Here is a 21,690-nt window from a genome sequence, read left to right as displayed (position 1 = left end):
TCCACCTTGAAGGTGTACGTTGCCACCATAGCAGCACACCACAATGCAGTTGACAGTAAGTCCTTAGGGAAGCACGACCTGATCATCAGGTTCCTAAGAGGCACCAGGAGGCTGAATTCCTCCAGACCGCGCCTCGTTCCCTCATGGGATCTCTCTGATCTCTCCGTAGGTCTACAGAGAGCCTTTTGAGCCTTTGCAGTCAGCCGAGCTTAAGGCACTCTCCTTGAAGACTGCCTTCCTGACTGCGCTCACTTCCATCAAGAGAGTAGGTGACTTGCAAGCGTTCTCTGTCAGCGAAACGTGCCTGGAGTTTGGTCCGGGTTACTCTCACGTGATCCTGAGACCCCGACCGGGCTATGTGCCCAAGGTTCCCACCACCCCTTTTAGGGACCAAGTGGTGAGCCTGCAAGCGCTGCCCCAGGAGGAGGCAGACCCAGCCCTGATGTTGCTGTGTCCGGTGCGCGCTTTACGCATCTATTTGGATCGCACGCATAGCTCTGAGCATATCTGAGCAGCTCTTTGTCTGCTTTGGTGCACAGCAGAAAGGAAGCGCTGTCTCCAAGCAGAGGATCGCCCAATGGCTCTTTGATGCCATAACTATGGCATATCTCGCCCAAAACATGCCGCCCCCGGTAGGGCTACGAGCCCATTCTACCCTAGGTGTAGCGGCTTCTTGGGCCCTGGCCAGAGGTGCCTCTCTAACAGACATTTGCAGAGCAGCGGGCTGGGCAACACCCAACACCTTTGCGAGGTTCTACAACCTCCGGGTGGAACCGGTTTCGTCCCAGGTAGTGGCACGCAACACAAGCGTATCAACCCGGGATACCTGGCCGGGTGTATCGCTTTCACATAGCGCCTTCCACCTCCCTTGGAGCTGAAGACGTGCGCGGTTAATTCCCAGTAGTGTTCACAAACTTTGTTCCCTGGTTGACTTCCTCTGAGCCCTGTGGCAGTCGAGTTTTCGGAGAAACTCACTGCCGGCGCAGTACACGTGCTAACTAAGAGCCCTGTTCTGAGGTAGGTGCTCCACATGTGGCGGTTCCCTGTAAGGCTAACCCCATGAGATCTATATCTTCCGCTAGTTCGTTTCCCTGCTGACAAACTGCGTTTTCCTTGGGCAGAGCCCCTCTGCCCCAGTCTCCATATTTGTAGTAACTCCTCCCCCATTGGGCAGGATCTACCTTGAAGGCTCTCCACATGGTTGGAAAGACCATGTGACGTATTCTTCCACTTAAATATCCCCCCTCTCTTTGGGCGAGGTGTGGTCTCCGCGGTGTCTTCCCCTTGGGAGGGACACCCCCTGACTAGACCTGGCGGCCCAGTTGGATAATCCCCCTTCTTTTTTAGGGAGTGGAAAAAGAGAAGGGGAAAAGAGGCCACGACTGGGTTAAGCCTGTCTCTATCTTTGGGTAGTCGACTTGTCCCCAAAAAGGGCCGTTCAACACTCATAACTATGTTGGGGGAGGTTATGTGTCGACCTGGTGTGCTGGCTATGAGGCACACAGAAAGTCTGCCCACCACACACCGCCAGTTCACGTAACATGAACTCACCCTTGTGGCGTTTTGTATAGGGACCCCTAGTGTCACTACATCGACACAACGTCAAGTGAGTGACAGATAGGGAATGTCATGGTTACTTGTGTAACCTCCGTTCCCTGATGGAGGGAACAAGACGTTGTGTCCCTCCTGCCACAACGCTGAACTACCCGCTGAAATGGCCGGACCTTATATCGGCTCCTCAGCATAAAACCTGAATGAGTGGTTGCATACCAGCTCCTTTTATACTCGTATGTCCGGGGGAGTGGCATGCAAATACCACTCGCCAATTTTCATTGGCCTTTTATCAAAGACCAGAGGTGTCTCGGGCTCCCAAGAGTGACCCCTATTGTCACTACATCGCCACAACGTCTCGTTCCCTCCATCAGGGAACAGAGGTTACACCAGTAACCATGACGTTTTGGCTCATCAAGCTATGACTTGTAGTAAACTGTAGCTTTAAATGATAATAAACCAAATGTCTGCTTAAGCTAAATAATTTAAATACTTACATTTTGTTTTTGTGTCATTACATTTTTGTTTTCCTACAAGCTGTAATTAAAATTAAAACACACTAGACTACAATATATGCTTAATCTGTGCACTATCTACTTTTTTTTTTTTTTGGTCTACATAACTTCACGATCAGTGGCGGGCCATGCATTTTAAGTCTAGGCCTTCAGTGTGATTCATGCCATTAAGAAAACAGTTTCACAATGAATAAGACACCTTATGCCTTTGGGCATCATACATTATGTCACAGCTAACTATAAATACCAATTGACATTTTAAAAACACATCCACGCACAAAAGCCAGAACTTGAAATGACACTTAATGCTCAAGCAAGCCTAATTTTAACTGCAGCATGACTGTTTTGTGAAATGAACGTCTCCCGAACAGATATTCAAAAATCATAATTTTTCATATGAATCTACCAAGGAGGTCTATAATACCTGGAAAAATCTATCTAATAATATTTGCGATTTAAATGTTGCTTGCAATAAATTTTGTTTCGTCAGGGTACATGGTTATGCTGCATTCCATTCAAGTTGGATGTGAGCTATTCCTACTTGATATCTCTGACCATAAATGCATTCCATCCCGATATTCGGAAGATGATGTTTAAGGAAACAAAACTGCAATGCTCCCGTTAGCTTATCAGGGGTTTGACTCTCATTAGATATGTGTCCTAGCAACCCAACTGATAAACAATGCTGCAGTACAGCTGTACGATTATCAAAAGAGATTATAATGTTTTATACACCTGTTTCTGCAGCAGGTGTTTGTTAAACAAGCTTTAATATCATGTAATGTGGAAACAAACTCAATTTATCAATATTACTTAATAAAGTGAATGTTTATCACTTACTTTGTACATCTCCCTGAGTGTCAACATGTTTGTGTGACATCATGCCCCTGCATCTCAGCGAAATCAGAGTTGAGAATTTCTGTACGAGACCACAATTTGTAATTCTGACTTGCATTCCATTGCACTTTTTCTTGTAGGAAGTTGTAAAATCTGACTTTCCGAGTTGAATGGAATGCAGCACTACTTTTCAAAACTTGCTCTGACACTAAATGCACAAGCAGCCTAATTTACACTTAGAAAACTCCTGATGTTGCTATAACAATGCAAAAAGCACTTACCAATTTGCTTGAAGTGAAAATCAGTCCTCCTTTCCTGTTTAATTAATCAATCGCACGATCATGCAGAACATCTTAGGTTTTTAAATCCATAAGGATCTCTTTCTCAACGGCAATACCAGCAGTGATGACAGCCAACTCGACAGCAAGATCTCGCGCTCTTCGCTTTCAAATTACGTACATCACTTAAAGCGTGATTGCGTCTCAAGGCCAGCTAGAAGTCCTCAACTAGGACACATCCTAAAGATCACACCCACCAAGAACAAATAAATCAATCTGATTTTAGTTGCCCATTCATTTGCGCTGTTGAGGGATTCTGTGGAAATTCTGAAGGCCTGAAGGGGTGGAGCTCAAAATCACAAGCTGCTTTGGCTGACAAGCTCAGATTCGGGCATGCGATTTGTGAAACAGTTGTCACACTTTGCTTGTAAGCATTGAGGAATAAATTCTGACTGGATAAACTTTTCATTTTTCTCTATTTGTTTGTAGATTAATTAAGAGTGGAAAGCGATTAAAAATACATAGGCAAAAAGGTGATTGTGAATGAAAGGATGAAAAATATTTATTTATTTGGCATGTTAGGCCAGCAGAGAAGAATTTGCTGGCCCTGAGAATTCGCCACTGTTCACGATGTCCATCAAGGCACACAAAGCAGCGTAGTAAAAATAGACTCTGCACAGAAACTCCAGCTGCTCACGCGCTGCTTCTGCTTCCGAAGTAAATACACTCATTTGTTAACATGGATGCAGAAAAAAATACGCACTGCTTCTGTACTGTTTCAGCGTGCAGTGTAAAACAGGCATAAGTGAGATGGGTTGATGAGCAGAGAAGAATAGCTCAGGGAGCAATAGAGTTTTTCACATAGACAGTTTATTTTAAATGAGTGGAGCGAACGGTTAGGAATTTGGCACGGCACGACACCGAAGAGGAGTGCCCATCTGTGTGTGTTGATGGTGCGCAGATCTGCCACTCGGTAACATTTGCACGACGGACAGTGCAATACAAATAATGTTCAGTCAAAACTGAAATAAAGAAGATTGTTAATGAATCAGACATTGTTGTTTCTCTTATGAACTCTCATGAACCTGCCAAGGAGAGCCACACTGTTAAGGCCTATTCATACCAAATTTGTGAGACGAACTGAAGAAGACAGGTCTATTAACACCAAGACCAAAACGAATAAAATGAAAAACAATTTCACCCCTATACAGTAGGTGACGCTGTTCTACAAACATTTATTTAAAGGTGCACTCAGTAATTTTTTCCTCATTAAAAAAGTGTTACTCCTAAAGACATGAATTGTAATTTTGCAATATATGTAGGGAATCATGAGCACTCACATTAAAACGAAGACTCCAGTCATATCAGTAACTTATAAAAGATGTTTTGTTCTACATGGAGAGGGTCCACACATGGGGGCTGCCATGTTAGAATCACATGACCAGCTGAATACTACTCGCTTAATCTCAGTAACCATCCTGTTATTTGACACTTTCTCTCATTGATTAAAATAATCATTACTGACTGTGAATACTATATTTCAACAATGGCATCTGAAATTGTGAACTATTGATGTCCAAGATGACAAAAAGACAAAAGTTACTGAGCGCACCATAAAGCATTCAGCTGTCAATGAATGAGATTAATAGGTTATATTTAATACAGTTAAGGCAGTTATTTACCTAATTGGCATAACTGTTTCATTATGATCTTTCCACATTTTTGATGCATTTATAGGAACATAGAATTAGTGTTTTTTGTGTGAGTGGGATGAGCAAAGAGCGCTGTTACATACGTCTCGTGTCTTCTATCTTTATATTTATGCATGTATTTTGCTACGAGTATATTCCAAACGAACTCCTGAACCCAGCTATTCTTTTTTTTTTATGCCTGGATAATGTAAACCAAGGTACAGTGATATAAATACACATGAAATAATGTACATCAAGTAACAGGTATAGAATAAAATATGATGCATAACATTAAAAAGAACATAAAAAGACACAGTCTTATGGTCTATTCTTTATTTAATTGTTGCATTTTAGTATTAAATACAGGGTTTCTTGTGTGTGGTGAGAAAAAGAGCACAGTTACAGGAATACTTGTGTTATTTTGTCCTTGCAATAAAAACAGCAGTGAGGTTCGTTTTTCTACACTCGTAGTAAAGTATTGTGAATGTTCGATCTTGGTGTGAAAAGGCCTTTAGACCATTGTTAGACTGTTAGACCACTATTCTGTAACATGCACTCTCTTGGATTCATTGAAGACTAGCCGCACTGCTACATTTTGCAGAGGCTTGATTGCTCATGCAGTAAGGCGGCTAAAAGAGCATTAATCGTTAAGAACAGTAATCCAGTCTAGATATGACAAGATACCGAACAAGGAGTTATGAAGCATGATCAGAGAGGAAGAGTCATATCTTCCTAATGTTGTAGAGAGTAAATCTACATGATCGCCTGTTTTTGAGATGTGGTCGGTGAAGTTGAGCTGGTCATTGATGGTTTCTGACATAAGTTTCTGACCATTTTGGATAGCGTTATTGGACATAAAACCAGCTGAACTGTGATTTTGTGCTCAAAAGTGGGGTTGGCTGGAAAGACAAGGGGCTCAGTCTTCGCTAGGTTGATTTTAAGGTGGTATTCATCCAGGCCGTGATGTCTGCCAGGCAGCCAGATATCCGATCAGTCAGCATGGGGTCATCAGGCTGGAAAGAGAAGTAGAGCTGCGGGTCATCTGCATAGCAGTGGTAAGAAAACCTGTGTGCCTGAATGATGGGTCCCAGTTATGTTGTGCATATAGAGAAGTGGCCCAAGCACTGAGCACTGAGGTAAGTAGCTGATGTGACTTGGACACCTCTCCTCTCCAGGCTACCTTGAAATACCTATCCAAGAGATAGGACTTGAACAAGCAGAGCACAGTTCCTGTGATGCCCAGAGTAGAGAGGGTGGACAGGAAGATGGTTGACTGTGACAGAGGCTGCAGTTAGGTCCAGCACAATGAGGACAGATGATTTGGAGCCAGCTCTAGTCTGTCCCAGGGATTCAGTGACAGACAGCAAGGGAGTCTCGGTGGAATGTCCAGTTTTGAAGCCTGACTGATTTTTGTCTAGCAGCTTGTTCTGTGAGAGAAAGGCAGAGATCTGGTTTAAAACAACCCTTTTTAGTGTTTTCGACATGAATGCGATGAGAAAAAGTGGTCTGTAATTTTCTATTTGTGTGGGGTTAAGCACAAGTTTTTTTAAGCTCTAGAATTACTTGAGCCTGCTTAAATGCGGTGGGAAAAGTGCCTATAAGTAGAGATGTGTTCATTCATTTGTTACAGATTGAAAGAGTAATCATTGTCAGTTCGTGCAGGGCAACCAGGATCAAGTGTACACTGAAAGAAAAGACGATTCTTGTGCCCAAAACAGCAAAATGGAGCACAACGAAATAGTGAACGCACGGATCTCGAAACGGGGACCAGAGCCAAGATTACAAATTATTATGGTTACCAAGTATAGTTTATCTAACTACCAATACCAAACGTTACAATTTCAAATATAATGTAATAGAGGCAAGTTTCAATAGAGGTGCTGACGAATACAGGCAGATTTTATTTCCTAGGAATGCTCCGAGATCAGATTGAGTCTGCCTACTGTATGTGCGTATTAATGCAAATAATTACCGGGGTTTATGAATAAAAAAAAGATTATGAACACAGAAAGACATACACTCATCAGACAAAGATGTTGTGGGTTCTGCGCCTATATAAAATTACAGTAATTTGCTCTATTTGTAATTTACAGTTTGTTACTGTAATCATTAGAATAGAAAAAGTAATTTACTGAAAATTAGTGACATCACAGAAATTTCCCATTATACAATGTATATTACAGTTAAATAATTTATGATTATATTATCATAATTTACTGGCCATTTTACACTTTAAACTACATTAAGGTTTAACAGTATATGTCAACAGTAGATGTCAATATTTTCAGTGAATGAGGGTCTATTCCTCAGACAAAGTTATCATATGACTTCAGAACACTTGTAATATAACAAATGCCATTTGGACCACTTTTATGATACGTTTATAGTGTTTCTGTGAATAGTGAATAAATAGTGAGAGTGAATAAATGCCAGGTTAATTATTCCTTAAAAGGAAACCGCCATGCCATGCAGAAAACTGTAAATGTCAGTTTTACTGCTACTCTATGTTCAAAACATCCTACTCTTCAGAGGGTTCCTGTGTGAATGCACAGGATATTGAAAAATCAGAGAGAGGTGAAATGTATGTAAAGAAATCAGGTACAAAAACCAATTATAGATTTTCAATATGTTTTTCTTTTTTTTTTTTTTTTATGATAAAAAATTACAAAAATGTTAGTGGCATGAGAATATGATTAGTCTGACAAGTTAGTGCCATGTTAGTGGCATGAGAATATGATTAGTCTGACAAGTTTATTAAGTCAAAACTGTCATTGTTTTACTGTATACCAATCAATATGTTTTGATTTATTATTTTTGCTTATGTTTTGAGTAGATCAGTTCTGTAAAAGCACGAGCTGTTGTAGATTTGAAGACTTTCTGATCTTCTTACAAACATTAAAAATACACAAAATACTGAGTCGCGTTGCGCCATGCGGGGGTCAGACGTGTAAACGGCGAGCTCTGCGCACTTTGCTAGTTTTTAATTATTTTTATGTCATAAACCAGTGAGATTCGATACACCCTGCTGCATAACAGTTTTATGAGGTCAACATGGCAAAGAATTCAAAATCCTCGGGCTCTGGAGATATTAAAAGACACTTACGTGCTCAAGCTGATACCTCTGACCAGGCTGCAGACCAGGGGCCCGGTTTGGACGGTGCAGCAGGAGAAATTCAACAGCAGCTGTCGAGCATGTCTGTAATGCTGACAAAGGTTGTAGCAGACCTGGAGGATCTTGCTGTAATATATTGATCGTTTACGGCGATGGAGGCGAAATTCTCTGAGTTGGTTACAAGATTGTTGGACGTCGAGAGGCAGATCAGTTATCTGGAGTCATAGGAGAGGGAATTAGCTGCTAATCCGCTAGCGACCAAGACAGACTTGGACTCTGGGAAAAGTTTGAAGATTTAGAGAATCGTAATCGGCGAAACAACGTCCGGTCCAATCCAGCGTCAGTTGTCCAACATATCGGTGATGGTGACGAAGGTTCTTGCTGACTTGGATGATCTCGCTGTAATACGTCAATTGATTACGCTGATGGAAATAAAATTCTCTGAGTTAGTTACAAGAGTGCTGAGAAATGAATCGATTATTTAGAGTGTTCGGAGAGGGAATTAACCGCTAATCTGCCCGCGACCAAAGTTGATCTGGAACGTATTCTTGAAAAGCTTGAAGATCTTGAGAATAGAAGCCGCAGGAATAACATCAGAATTGTTGGAATTCCTGAGCATGAGGAGGGCAGAGATATGGTGAAATTCCTAGATGAGCTCTTCCCAAGTCTGCTCGACATAACAGGCCACAAGCTGGAAATCGAGCAAGCTCACAGAGTCCCTGCTCAGATATCTGCTGAGGGAGATAGGCCCCGATCGATTCTGGCCAAATTTCTGAGGTCATCCAATAAAGATCTCGTGTTGCGTCAGGCGAGGAGCAAAGGGAAGCTTTCTTGGAGGAATCATAATATTTTCTTGTTCCCGGACTTTGCGAGTTCGACAAGAGAGAAATGCGATCGGTTCAAGGAATGTAAGAAACTCTTACATCAGTGAAAGATCACTTTTGCTCTAATGTTTCCGGCCAAACTGAGAATAGAAACGAAGGACAGTCGCAAAGTATTTACATGTCCCAATCAGGCAATGTCTTTTATTGAATCAATGGGTGAGTAACATTGGATGTTTCTCATATGAGTGGGTCGACTCGCTGTGCTTACTCTGGCTTTTGAGGAAGCTGGGCGTCATTTTGGTTTCTTTTTGCATTGGCTCCGCCTAGCGGCTGGAGCTTGTTTTGTGAATAACACTTTCCTTAAAGAAGCTTTTGCAATGAAGGAAGATTACATTTGCATGGAAGTTCCCGGCCAGTTTGAGAGTGGACACTACAGATGACCGCAAAATATCTACATGCTCACACAAAGGATGTCTTTTATAAAGTTAACGGATTGAGTAAGTCATGGTATATTCTTTTATGCGGCCTCCGAGTGAATTGACTTGACCATCCGGGGAACCAGGATGACGGTTTTGTTTCTTTTTGTGTTGGCTCCACCTAGGGACACTGGAATGAATACGTCATCCGCTGAACTCATAACAGCTGGCTCACTGAACATTCGTTTGTCTATTTGTTTGAAACTGAATGGTTTTATATCAGCTGAAATTTGTTTTGCGGAGGATCACTCCTTTAAAACAGTTCTGTGAATTAATCTACATGTTCTGTGTTCATTCTTCCTTTTGGCTGGGGGTTATTTTAAAAAGTATTTTCTGTAATGTAATTTTGCTTCACAAATTTGTGAGGCAAAATTGTGCAATCTGATGGCAAAGTTGTCGTGGGGGCTCGTGGGCGTTCATGGACTTTTTGAGTTTAGAGGGATTGTCGCCAGTTGGCGCTCTCGTGCGCGGGGTTAATGAGCACGTTTTTCTTTTTTCTGTTTGTTTTGTTCGGGGGGAAGTTTGGGGTTTGATTGTTTCACTAATGGGGAATGTGGTCTGTATAATTTTGTTTTTGACACACAGTTTATTTATTTTTTTATTATATCAATATGTCAGTTGTTAATATGAGTGTACTATCTCTCTCCACATGGAATATGAATAGGTTGGGGCACCCCATAAAAAGAAGGAAGATTATTACTTTTCTTAAACGTAAGAAATATGATATAGTGTTTATTCAAGAAACACATCTTTCCCCGCAGGAAGCGGAAAAATTTGGGAAGATATGGGGTGGACATGTTTTCTTTTGTGTTGGCTCAAGTAAGAGCAAGGGAGTCATTATATTGTTAAATAAACATCTACAATTCAAATGTCTCAAACGGATTAAAAATAAATTAGGAAGAGTCATTATTGTTTTAGCTGAAATTCAGGGGCAAAGGTTGATTTTGGCTAATATTTATGTGCCTAACGCTGATGATCAGGGCTTTTTTATAGATCTTGAAGGGATGTTGCAAACCGCTGGCACCCCTCACAATGTAATATTGGGAGGAGACTTTAATCTTTTGATGGATTCAGTCCTTGATCACAGTGAAGCAAAAGTGTGTAAGCCCCCTAGAGCAACACTGATGCTTCACAGGATGTGTAAAAATCTTGGTCTTACAGATATTTGGAGACTTTTGAACCCATCTGGTAGAGACTATACATTTTTTCATCAGTCCATAAGATTTATTCTAGAATAGGTTTTTTTTTTATATCCAAGTCTCTCATTTCATCTGTTGTGGATTGCTCAATTGGAAATATCTAGTCTCAGATCATGCCCTGGTGAGTTTAGAGGTGGTGCCACATACGGAGAAAAAGAAATCATATAGTTGGCGCCTTAATGTGTCCCTTTTGCAAAATCCTGAATTCCAACAAATGTTAAAGACTGAAATCAATATTTATATGGAGACCAGTTGGTCCTCAGTATCCACTGTGGGCATGGCTTGGGAGGCTCTTAAGGCGGTTCTTAGGGGTCGGATCATACAGTATGCCTCATTCATGAAAAAATCCAAAGCACGAGAACTCGTGGAGTTGGAAGAAAATATTAAAAATGCCGAAGCAGAGCTGAAGCGCCGTTTGTCATCCGATGGCCTCAGAGAATTGACTCGATTGAAATACAGATATAATACTATTTTGTCGTGGAAAGTGGAGTTTTGGTTATTCAGGGCAAGACAGTCATACTTTGAGTCGGGGGACAAAGCAGGAAAACTTTTGGCTAGATATATAAAGCAGAGAGAGTCTTTTTCTACCATTCCCTCAGTGAAATCTGCTGGTGGTGAAATATTTACCTCGGCCATTGATGTTAATAATGCTTTTAAAGAATTCTACTTTGATCTCTATAGTTCCATGTATTCGTCTACTGATGAAGATATTAGAAACTTTGTGGAACCATTAGACCTCCCTAAACTGAGCAAAAAAATTCTCTTGATTCTGAGATAACCTTGGAGGAGCTCGGCGAGGTTATTAAGGCCTTACCTACAGGCAAGGCTCCGGGGTCTGATGGCTTTGCTGCTGAGTTTTTCAAATCTTATGCTACAGAACTGGCTCCACTTTTGTTAGAAGTTTATACTGAATCATTAAAGAATGGAGAGCTTCCGCCAACCATGACACAAGCCCGGATCAGTCTGATTCTTAAAAAGGACAAAGATCCAAGCAAGTGTAAAAGTTACCGTCCAATTTCCCTGATCCAGTTAGATGTAAAAATTTTGTCAAAAATTCTGGCTAATCGATTAAGTAAAGTTATGACACCTCTTATACATATAGATCAGGTGGGGTTTATTCGGGGCCGCAGCTCTTCTGATAACATTAGGCATCTCATCAATATCATGTGGTCAGTAGCGAATGAACAATCTCCGGTCGCTGCCATCTCACTTGACGCCGAAAAGGCATTTGATATGGTAGAATGGGATTATCTTTTTAAGGTTTTGGAAATATATGGGTTCGAGAGTATGTTTATTGGATGGATTAAGTTACTTTATAGACACCCAGTAGCGGCGGTACAAACAAATGGACTAATTTCAGATTATTTTACTCTGGATAGTTTCCCCATTATTGTTCTGTCTGGCCCTGGAAACATTAGCAGCCGCGATAAGAAAGGAGGATGATTTTCCAGGGGTGGTGGCGGGAGGTATGACGCATAAACTCTTGCTTTACGCAGATGATATTTTATTATTTGTCTCTGACCTTAGTAGATCTATGCCTTGTCTCCACAGAATTATTAATTGACAGAGTACTGCCCAGAAATGGCTCTCCAACCGGGTGCTTTCCAGTGGCCCAAACAGGGCATTAAGTATTTGGGTTAATTTTGACCCCTTAATAAAACGGTTATCGAGCGATGTGGGCAGGTGGACTTCATTACATTTATCAATGATTGGGAAGGTTAATGTTATTAAAATTAATTGTATTCCAAAATTCAGTTACTTACTGCAGTCTCTCACTGTAGATGTCCCCCTCTTTATTTCAAGCAATTCGATAGCATAGCAAAGTCTTTCATTTGGAATGGTAAGCGTCCCAAATTACATTTCAATAAGTTACATAGGCCAATTGACAAAGGTGGGCTAGGTCTACCTAAGATTTTATTTTATTATTATGCATTCGATCTCAGCCATTTGGCTCATTGGTCGCTTCCACCTGAGAGAGCCCCTCCCTGGTTCTGTATAGAACAGGAAGTTCTTGCCCCTATTTCGCCACTGCAGAGCCTTTCTATCAAATTAATCGAAGAACCAAATTACATCCCATTATCTCGCACTTGAACTCGGTATGCACAAAGGTGTCCAGACTGTTTAATTCTGACATTTTTTTAAATGTTGCCTTGAGCATATGGCTGAACCCCAAACTATGCATCAACAAGTCCCCTTTTTGCTGGTCAGAGTGGATTGGGAGGGGGGTCACTACACTCGGTGACCTATATGAGAATGGAGTGTTGAGATCCTTTCAAAATTTAGTTAAACGTTTAGAGATTCCTAGATCTCAGTTCTATAAATATTTACAGCTGCGCCACCTGCTCTGTACTGTTTTTGGGAGTGGTTTACACCCTCCTAAAGTGGCAGATACTCTGGGAGTGGTGATTACTGCTTTTGGAAAAGGTCATGAGGCATCGGTGTATTACTCCCTACTAATTCAGAGTCTGGGAGACGGAACTTCAACTTCTCTTAAGAGATTATGGGAGAAAGATCTAAATTTGGTATTGAAGGAGGGAGAGTGGGCTGAGATTCTAAAAAATGTCAAATCTGCATCCAGAGACGCAAGGGTTCACCTCATGCAATTTAAGATTTTACATAGAGTCTATTGGACCCCCTCTAGATTGCATAGGCTTGGTCTTAAAGACACACCCAACTGCTGGCGATGTCAATCAGAAGATGGAGACACAACCCATGTCTTTTGGGGATGTGTTAAGATGCAAGAATTTAGGATGAGGATTCAGAGTTTTATGTGCGAGATTTTGGCCTCTCAAATTTTATTTAGCCCCAGACTCTGTATCTTGGGAGATGGGGCAGTAATTAATTTGGAGAATAAGCACATGGGAAAACTGGGTCCTAACTAGTGTTATGATCGCCAGACAGATCACCTTGAGGAGCTGGGAGTCGGCTGGAACGCCCCCGTTTCAGGAGTGGTGTTCAGAGATGGTCAGAGTGGCAGCTCTTGAGGAGGGGGTATCCAGAAGACTGGGGAGTCTGGACATGTTTGTGAAGAAGTGGGGAAGATATCTGTCTTTTTTGGAGGGCTCTCGGGGAGGGACAGTGGAGAGAGAGGTGTAGGGGTTTTATGTGTGTGATTGTTTTATTTTTATTTTTTAAATTGTAATTAATTAATTTATTTATTTATAATTGTTGTGTGTCTATGGTTGTGTGACCACTGGGGTGTTGTTGGGGGTCAGGTGGGGGATAGTGGGGGTTGTATATTGATTCTGTATATGTGTGTTCTGCTATTTATATTTAATGGTTGAATCAATAAAAAATGTTAATTGAAAAAAAAAAATTAGAAATATTGTTTGAAAACTTAAGACAAAAATAATTATTAAGTTGTACACATTACATTTTACTTGATGGTTACGTCACTTTGCATTTTAAGTAATTAAATCACTAAAAATTTGAGAATTTATAAAAAGTTTCTTAAAAACACACCTAACCAACATATACCAACATGAAGATGTCATTTTTATGAATCTGACACAAAGTTTTAAACTACTTTTTAAAAAATATTTCTCCTTTTTATCATCTCATACATCCTTATTGGTCATGGACTGATGCGCATATGTGAATGATTTGTTTGATGAAGGTAATGTGCAGAGTTTTGGTGGTTGAGATGTTGACAGATGTCTAAAACACATCATACAGCCAGATGTACTTACTGTACAGGATGGAGTGAACACATTTTCGCCCACGAGTTCTTTTCTCTGTGTGGGTGAGTTTGAGTCAGAGAGAGTTTCTTTGAGAATAAATCTGACCTTACAGTGCTATTAGAGTCTCTCAGCCTGAAATGACTACAGCAATGCATTAGGACTGTCAAACAGGCAGGTTTTATTTGGTGTTTTTCACCATGAATATCTCTCAGATACAGTATTACATGTTTCTTTCTGTGTGAGGAAAAGAGTGAAATAAGTTAAAGCTGTCATTTTTTTAAAATAGTATGAGGCAAAAAACAATAATGTTACAAATGGCTCATTGTAAATTGACTCAAGATGGCGCCGAGTATGGCTGCTGCATTGCGAGTTCCGACACAACATAGCAATGTTTTGTTTGTTTTGTTCACAATTCTTATGTTTTTTGTCTTGGATGTTGTCTGCCTTATTGTCTACGACAGACAAACACTTTTGGACATTGGTTCAGCGATCTCACACTGAAAACTGGACTTCACATTCCTCAATGCCGACCCGCTGTTTACAAACACGCAAGCGGAGCCCTTTGTCTGGGCAGCACGGCCGCGGAAACGCAGGAGGAAAAGGGGAAACAGAGCCAGCGTTCTCATCGGAGTAAGACACCGCGCAAATCGACCCCCGCTACCCACTATTCTACTGGCAAATGTTCAGTCTCTGGATAACAAGCTCTGCGAGCTGAAAGCGCGGATCTCTTTCCAACGAGATACAAGGGACTGCTGCATTATCTGCCTAACAGAAACTTGGATGACTGTGGAGATTCCAGACTCAGCCATTGAACCCGCGGGGTTCTCCGTGCACCGAGCAGACAGAGCGAAAGACCTCTCAGGTAAAACTAGAGGAGATGGTGTATGTTTTATGATCAACAAATCCTGGTTTGATCAGAGGAACGTACATTCTATCAAGTCTTTCTGTTCTCCTGATCTGGAATTTCTTATGCTTCTGTGTCGACAATTCTGGCTACCGAGGGAATTCACAGCGGTCATTATCACTGCTGTGTACATCCCGCCACAAGCCGACACAGACCGGGCACTCAAGGAACTGTATGGGAGTATAAGTGAGCAGGAAACCACGCACCCTGAGGCCGCGTTCATTGTGACCGGGGACTTTAATAAAGCCAGTTTAAAATCAGTCGCACCAAAATATCACCAGCACATTAGTTTCAACACACGAGGGGACCGGGTTTTGGACCATTGCTACTCTCCGTTCTGGGATGGCTACAAATCCCTCCCCCGCCCACCATTTGGCAAATCGGACCACTCTTCCATTCTGCTTCTGCCCGCTTACAGGCAGAAATTGAAACAGGAAGCACCCACCCTCAGAACGATCCAGTGCTGGTCGGACCAATCAGACTCTACGCTACGGGACTGTTTTGATCACACGGACTGGGAGATGTTCCGGTCCGCCTCTATGACGACATCGAGCTTCACGCTGATAGCGTAATGTGTTTCATCAGAATGTGCATAGAGGAAGTGATTCCGACCAGGACAATACGGATCTATCCGAATCCGAATCTATCCGATCTACCGCGGAGACCACACCTCACCCCAAGAGAGGGGGGGATATTTAAGTGGAAGAATACATCACATGGTCTTTCCAACCATGTGGAGAGCCTTCAAGGTAGATCCTGCCCAATGGGGGAGGAGTTACTACAACATGGAGACTGAGGGGCTCTGCCCAAGGAAGACGCAGTTTGCCAATAGCGATGTTCGCGCGGCACTTAATGTGCGGACCTCTGCTTTTAATTCCGGGAACGCGGAGGAGCATAAACAAGCCAGTTATGCCCTCCGAAAAACTATCAGAACCGCAAAATGCCAGTACAAGATTGAAGGACAGTTTAACACCACCAACTCTAGAAGCATGTGGCAGGGAATTAACATCATCACGGACTTTAAAGGGAATAAAAACTCCGCCATGAACACCGCTGCCTCTCTACCGGATGAGCTAAATACTTTTTATGCTCGTTTCGAGTGAAATAACACCGCCCTCGCGGAGAGAGCTCTCGCGGCTGAAGCTACAGAGGTTAGTTTACTCTCCGTCTCTGTAGCGGATGTAACCCGATCCTTCCGACGGGTGAATATCCGCAAAGCCGCGGGCCCAGATGGCATTCCGGGCCGCGTCATCAGAGCGTGCGCGAACCAGCTGGCTGGTGTTTTTACAGACATTTTCAACCTTTCCCTCTCTTTGTCTGTAGTCCCCACATGCTTTAAAACATCCACCATTGTGCCTGTACCAAAACAATCAAAAATAACTTGTTTAAATGACTGGCGTCCTGTTGCTCTGACCCCCATCATCAGCAAATGTTTTGAGAGACTAATAAGAGATTACATCTGCTCTGTATTGCCACTCAATCTTGACCCGCTGCAGTTTGCTTACCGCAACAACCGCTCCACTGATGATGCCATTGCATCTACAATACACACTGCTCTCTCCCACCTGGAAAAAAGAACACTTATGTGAGAATGCTGTTTGTAGACTACAGCTCAGCATTCAACACCATAGTGCCCTCCAAGCTAGATGAGAAACTCTGGGCTCTGGGCTTAAACAGCTCGCTGTGCAGCTGGATCCTGGACTTCCTGTCAAGCAGACGCCAGGTGGTTAGAATAGGCAGCAACATCTCCTCATCACTAACCCTCAACACTGGAGTCCCGCAGGGCTGTGTTCTCAGCCCACTACTGTATTCCTTGTACACACATGACTGTGTGGCAACACATAGCTCCAATGCCATCATTAAGTTTGCTGATGACATGACGGTGGTAGGTCTGATCACTGACAATGATGAAACAGCCTACAGAGAGGAGGTGCACACTCTGACACACTGGTGTCAGGAGCACAACCTCTCCCTCAACGTCAGTAAGACAAAGGAGCTTGTGATGGACTTCAGAAGAAAAGACAGAGAACACAGTCCCATCACCATCAATGGAGCACCAGTGGAGAGAGTCAGCAGCTTCAAGTTCCTGGGTGTCCACATCACTGAGGAACTCACATGGTCCGTCTACACTGAAGTCGTTGTGAAGAAGGCTCATCAGCGCCTCTTCTTCCTGAGATGGCTGAGGAAGTTTGGAATGAACCGCCACATCCTCACACGGTTCTACACCTGCACTGTGGAGAGCATCCTGACTGGCTGTATCTCCGCCTGGTACGGCAATAGCACCGCCCACAACCGCAAAGCACTGCAAAGGGTGGTGCGAACTGCCAGACACATCATCGGAGGTGAGCTTCCCTTCCTCCAGGAAATATATACAAGGCGGTGTGTGAAAAAAGCTCGGAGGATCATCAGAGACTCCAGCCACCCGAGCCATGGGCTGTTCTCACTGCTACCATCAGGTAGGCGGTATCGCACTGACTGGAAGAGCATACTCAGCGCCTGGCCAAACTGATTCAACACTCCATGTGACGAGTTTTCCAAGCTAAGCTCCACAAACAAATGTGTTCCATCTTCCATGGTTCCATCTGAAGACGTGATCTTATACCCGAAATACACAATCTTCTCGCAAAGAATGCAAAAGAGGTTGTGTCAGAGCTGGTGTTTTCAACGATTGAGCACAATCTGAGGTCCAACCACACGATATGCTGGTGTTGCGTGCACAGACTGTGACACACACAGCATGATTTACAGCTGTTATTTCCTGATTCTGGAGAAGGACGGCGGGCTTCGATCCATTCTAGTTCTGAGACGCTTGAATCGCCCACTCGTGACGTGCCCATTAAAAATGTTAACTCAGAAACAGATCTTATCACACATCCGTCCTCGAGACTGATTTGCATCAATAGATCTGAAAGACATGTACTTCATTTACCAATTGCACCGCGTTACAGGCGGTTTTTTAGATTTGCATTCGTGGGAACTGTGTATCAATTTAAAGTCCTTCATTTCAGTCTGTCTCTGGCTCCCCACAGAAGCTGGCACCACTATAGGCAAATATGATTTAATCATAAAGTTCCTTAGAGGAGCAAGATGATTAAATCCACCTCGGCCAGCTACAGTCCCAACTTGGGACCTAACTTTGGTCCTAAAAGCGCTCGCAGGGCCCCCCTTCGAGCCTATGGACTCTGTTGATAATGCGCATGCTCTCCATTAAGACCGCACTAATGCTGGCTCTGGCCTCAGTAAAACAGGTCGGTGAATTAAATGCACTATCAACTGACAATTCATGTCTGGAGTTTGGCCCTGGTCTTTCAAAGCCACTGTCAAATCCAGAAAAGGCTATGTGCCTAAGGTACTAACCACGCCCATCAGAGTGCAAGAGGTTCACCTTCAAGCCTTTTTCCCTCCTCCGTTTAATTTGGATGAGGAACAATCCTTGCATTTGTTATGCCCTGTGCAGGTGCTACACTCATACGTTGAGCACACCCGCCAGTTCAAACTGTCTGATCAGCTCTTTGTGTGCTATGGAGGACACACGAAAGGAATGTCTGTCTCCAAGCAAAGACTTTCTCACTGGATCGCTGATGCGATTGCCCTGGCAGGGTAAGATTTGCCCAATTGGTGTTAAAGCACGCTCAACTAGAGGCATGGCCTCCTCATGGGCATAGACGAACAGTGAGTCTTTACAAGACATATGTTTTGCAGCAGGATGGTATTCTCAAAACACATTTGCAAGGTTTTACAACCTAGACATAACGTCTCTCTCTTCACAAGTCCTCTCTGTTTAGAACGCTTGTTATTTCGTTTGCCAAACATATACTTATACCCCTCCCTTTAATTAAGGGCTCCCCATCATTTTACACAACTGCCTGCATTTAGGCTGTTGTAAATTACCATAAAGTCACAAGCACTTTCATTATAAATAAACTCCCTTCCCGACTGGGTTCATGAAGGGGTTAATTCATACTATATGACTATTGTTCATATAGTCTGAGTACTCCCTTCCTGGCCCAATATGAGGGTCACTTGCGGCATACTCATGGTGGTCGCCACCACGAGACTGCAGCATCATGTTTCCTCTCTGGAATGTTATGTCGTGTAGTGCGGCGTGATGGGATTCTGTTCCCCATATGCGTTAGCAAACGCAATGTCAAGTGTACTGAGTCGTAAGGGAACGTCTCGGTTACATACGTAACCGTGGTTCCCTGAGACAAAGGGAACAAGACATTGCAAACGCTGGCCGCACTACAAGACTCAGTTCTTTTGATGTGCGAGTGATGCGCTTCTTGTCCCTCAGTCAGAAAACTCTGAGGAATGGTGTTTGCGCACCTGCTTTTATAGCGAACAGCTTCGCGCCTAAAAGGGTGGGACTCAAACACCATAGCCAATATTAGAATATTGGCGTTATTGTGGAAAGATTTCAACTTGGTCGTGTGGAAGGACACTCCCCATATGCGTTAACAAATGCAATGTCTCATTCCCTTCGTCTCAGGGAATCGAGGTTACGTACGTAACCAAGACGATTTCTTTGCAACCATATTGAACATATTGAAATTGTTTTTTGATGAATCACGTTTAGACAAGTGTCATCTTTTAAAACAATAGACTCCTATGATATAATGCTTTTTTAATATATCGTTTTAACAAAATAATTTATTTGACAAGAAGTGAGAAACATAAGTGAATGTTGATAATTGATAATAAATATCATGAAATTCCAGATGTGTTTGGGTCAGGGCTACAGTACGTAATGCAGATTGAATGCTGATTGAAATCTTGCAATCTTGTCATTTTGTTTTTATTTCACAGGCATGCGTCTGATCTTAGACTGCAAGGCGTTCTTCGGCTACAGCGGGGATGCGAGACCCATCATCTACTGGATGAAGGGAGATAAGTTTGTAGAGGAGCTGGAAGGACACATAAGAGAAAGTGAAGTCAGGTACTGTCACTTACTCTAAACTTGTGGGTTTTCGGGATTCATTAGCTGTTACTATTTGGATTAACCCTCGGTTCAACTAAATCAAGTATTTGAAATGAGCAGATTTTTTTTTTTTTTTTTTTGCCTTTTCTTTTGTATCACTTGTTATATATCGATGACATTTTTTAACTTTCACTGTTAACCTGACAGTTGACACCAAGTAACTCTTATTTGGTCACCAACAATACAGAGAACAAACAAATCATGACATTTCTAGAGAGGTTCTTTAGTGGTTCTTTTTTGGTTCAGTTAGAGTTGACTATGTCGATCTGTGGAGATTAAAGTTAATATTGTATCATTATATGTTCTTCAGATCAGTGTTTTGGTGTCTGGGTTCTTTAAAGAAATATTCTGGGTTTGACAACAAATCGTTCTCATTCACCTCCATACACTGATTTGTTTCTTTGGGATTTGTTACTTTGGGCTGATTGAGCAACCATCTAGCCAATCACAGGAGAGTTTCATGAGCTGAAACAACCCTAGCACTTCCAGGCTCCATTCATTTTTAGAAATTTGCTTTCAACAATGCTTCTTTACAGTGATGCCAATTTAGCGACTTTTTTGCTAGATTTAGTGACTTTTTGACCCCTTTGTGAGTAAAATAGCCCTCTAACGACTAGCGACAATTTAGCAACTCTTGTAGTCTGCTTTAGCAATATTCTAAATTTGATGTGCATACGGATGTTCTATAAATCGAATGACCGACGAGCTTTTGTGTTGTTGGTATTTGTTGCGACAATCTCAACCTCAATTCACGTGCATGCTCTCCGTTTAGAAAAGAAAAGTCAGCCTACAACGATAGAAGAGCATTGAGAAATTATCTAGCAGGGGGAGAGAGCGAATGGAATGGATATGATATCCTGATCAATCATGAAGTGTAGAGATAAGTGATATGAACAGATGAGGTGTCACTGTCAAAAAGTCATTGTGACACAGTAACACTGGCACAAGTAATACACACTGATGGTACAGCATCACACAACAGATATGTAAAAAAAAAAAATATATATATATATATATATATATATATATATATATATATATATATATATATATATATATATTTCTCTCCAAAACAGCTCCACGTGAGGTATTATAAGGCATACAGATCCATGTTTAAAAACAAACCATAATAAAAAATCATAACACTACACTGCTGCCTACCCCTGGTTGCTATTGCTATGATCATTTTGGACTTTGTCATTGTTCAATAATGCAGTTTAACTGGAAAACAAAATAAATAAAAAATTTAAAAAAAAAATAGAAATCTCCCACTGTCTGAATGTTTTAACTAATTGAAAAGTTCAATTAGTGATAGCTAAATGATTAATAGTTAAATACTAATTGTTAAATCATTAGTTAAATAAAAAGAAAATAAAAAAACATATGGTTCTATACCTTTAAAGAATTGCTGTGGCTCTTTACACCAACACTGCTTCTTTAACGTATTTATTTATCAGCATTTCTTGATTGGTAACATTACTTGTAATGCACTGCAGAAAAACAAAGGACTATCCTTGTTTCAAGCACACAATGTTAGTTTAGTTTTTTCAAAGCACAAATCTTCATTAATCATCATTAATCTTCATTAAGTTACGTCTATGTCTGTGAGGTAACAGTTTGATTGGTTATTTTACCCATTTAAGCA

General features: G+C 41.9%; 1 protein-coding gene across 1 annotated transcript in view; it reads left to right on the top strand.

Annotated features, from left to right (window-relative positions):
- The window catches only part of LOC127413309 (X-linked interleukin-1 receptor accessory protein-like 2), a 665,896-nt gene that overhangs the window by 622,891 nt on the left and 21,315 nt on the right, over positions 1-21,690 (top strand). Inside the window, exon 7 of the mRNA XM_051650333.1 lies at positions 19,874-20,003. Coding sequence (XP_051506293.1) covers positions 19,874-20,003 — 130 coding nt within the window. The remainder of the gene's footprint in view (positions 1-19,873; positions 20,004-21,690) is intronic.

The sequence above is a fragment of the Myxocyprinus asiaticus genome, chromosome 22, assembly GCF_019703515.2.
Source record: "Myxocyprinus asiaticus isolate MX2 ecotype Aquarium Trade chromosome 22, UBuf_Myxa_2, whole genome shotgun sequence".
Classification (NCBI taxonomy): Eukaryota; Metazoa; Chordata; class Actinopteri; order Cypriniformes; family Catostomidae; genus Myxocyprinus; species Myxocyprinus asiaticus.
Note: the sequence above shows the minus strand (reverse complement) of the source record. Positions and strands in the feature narration are given on the sequence as shown.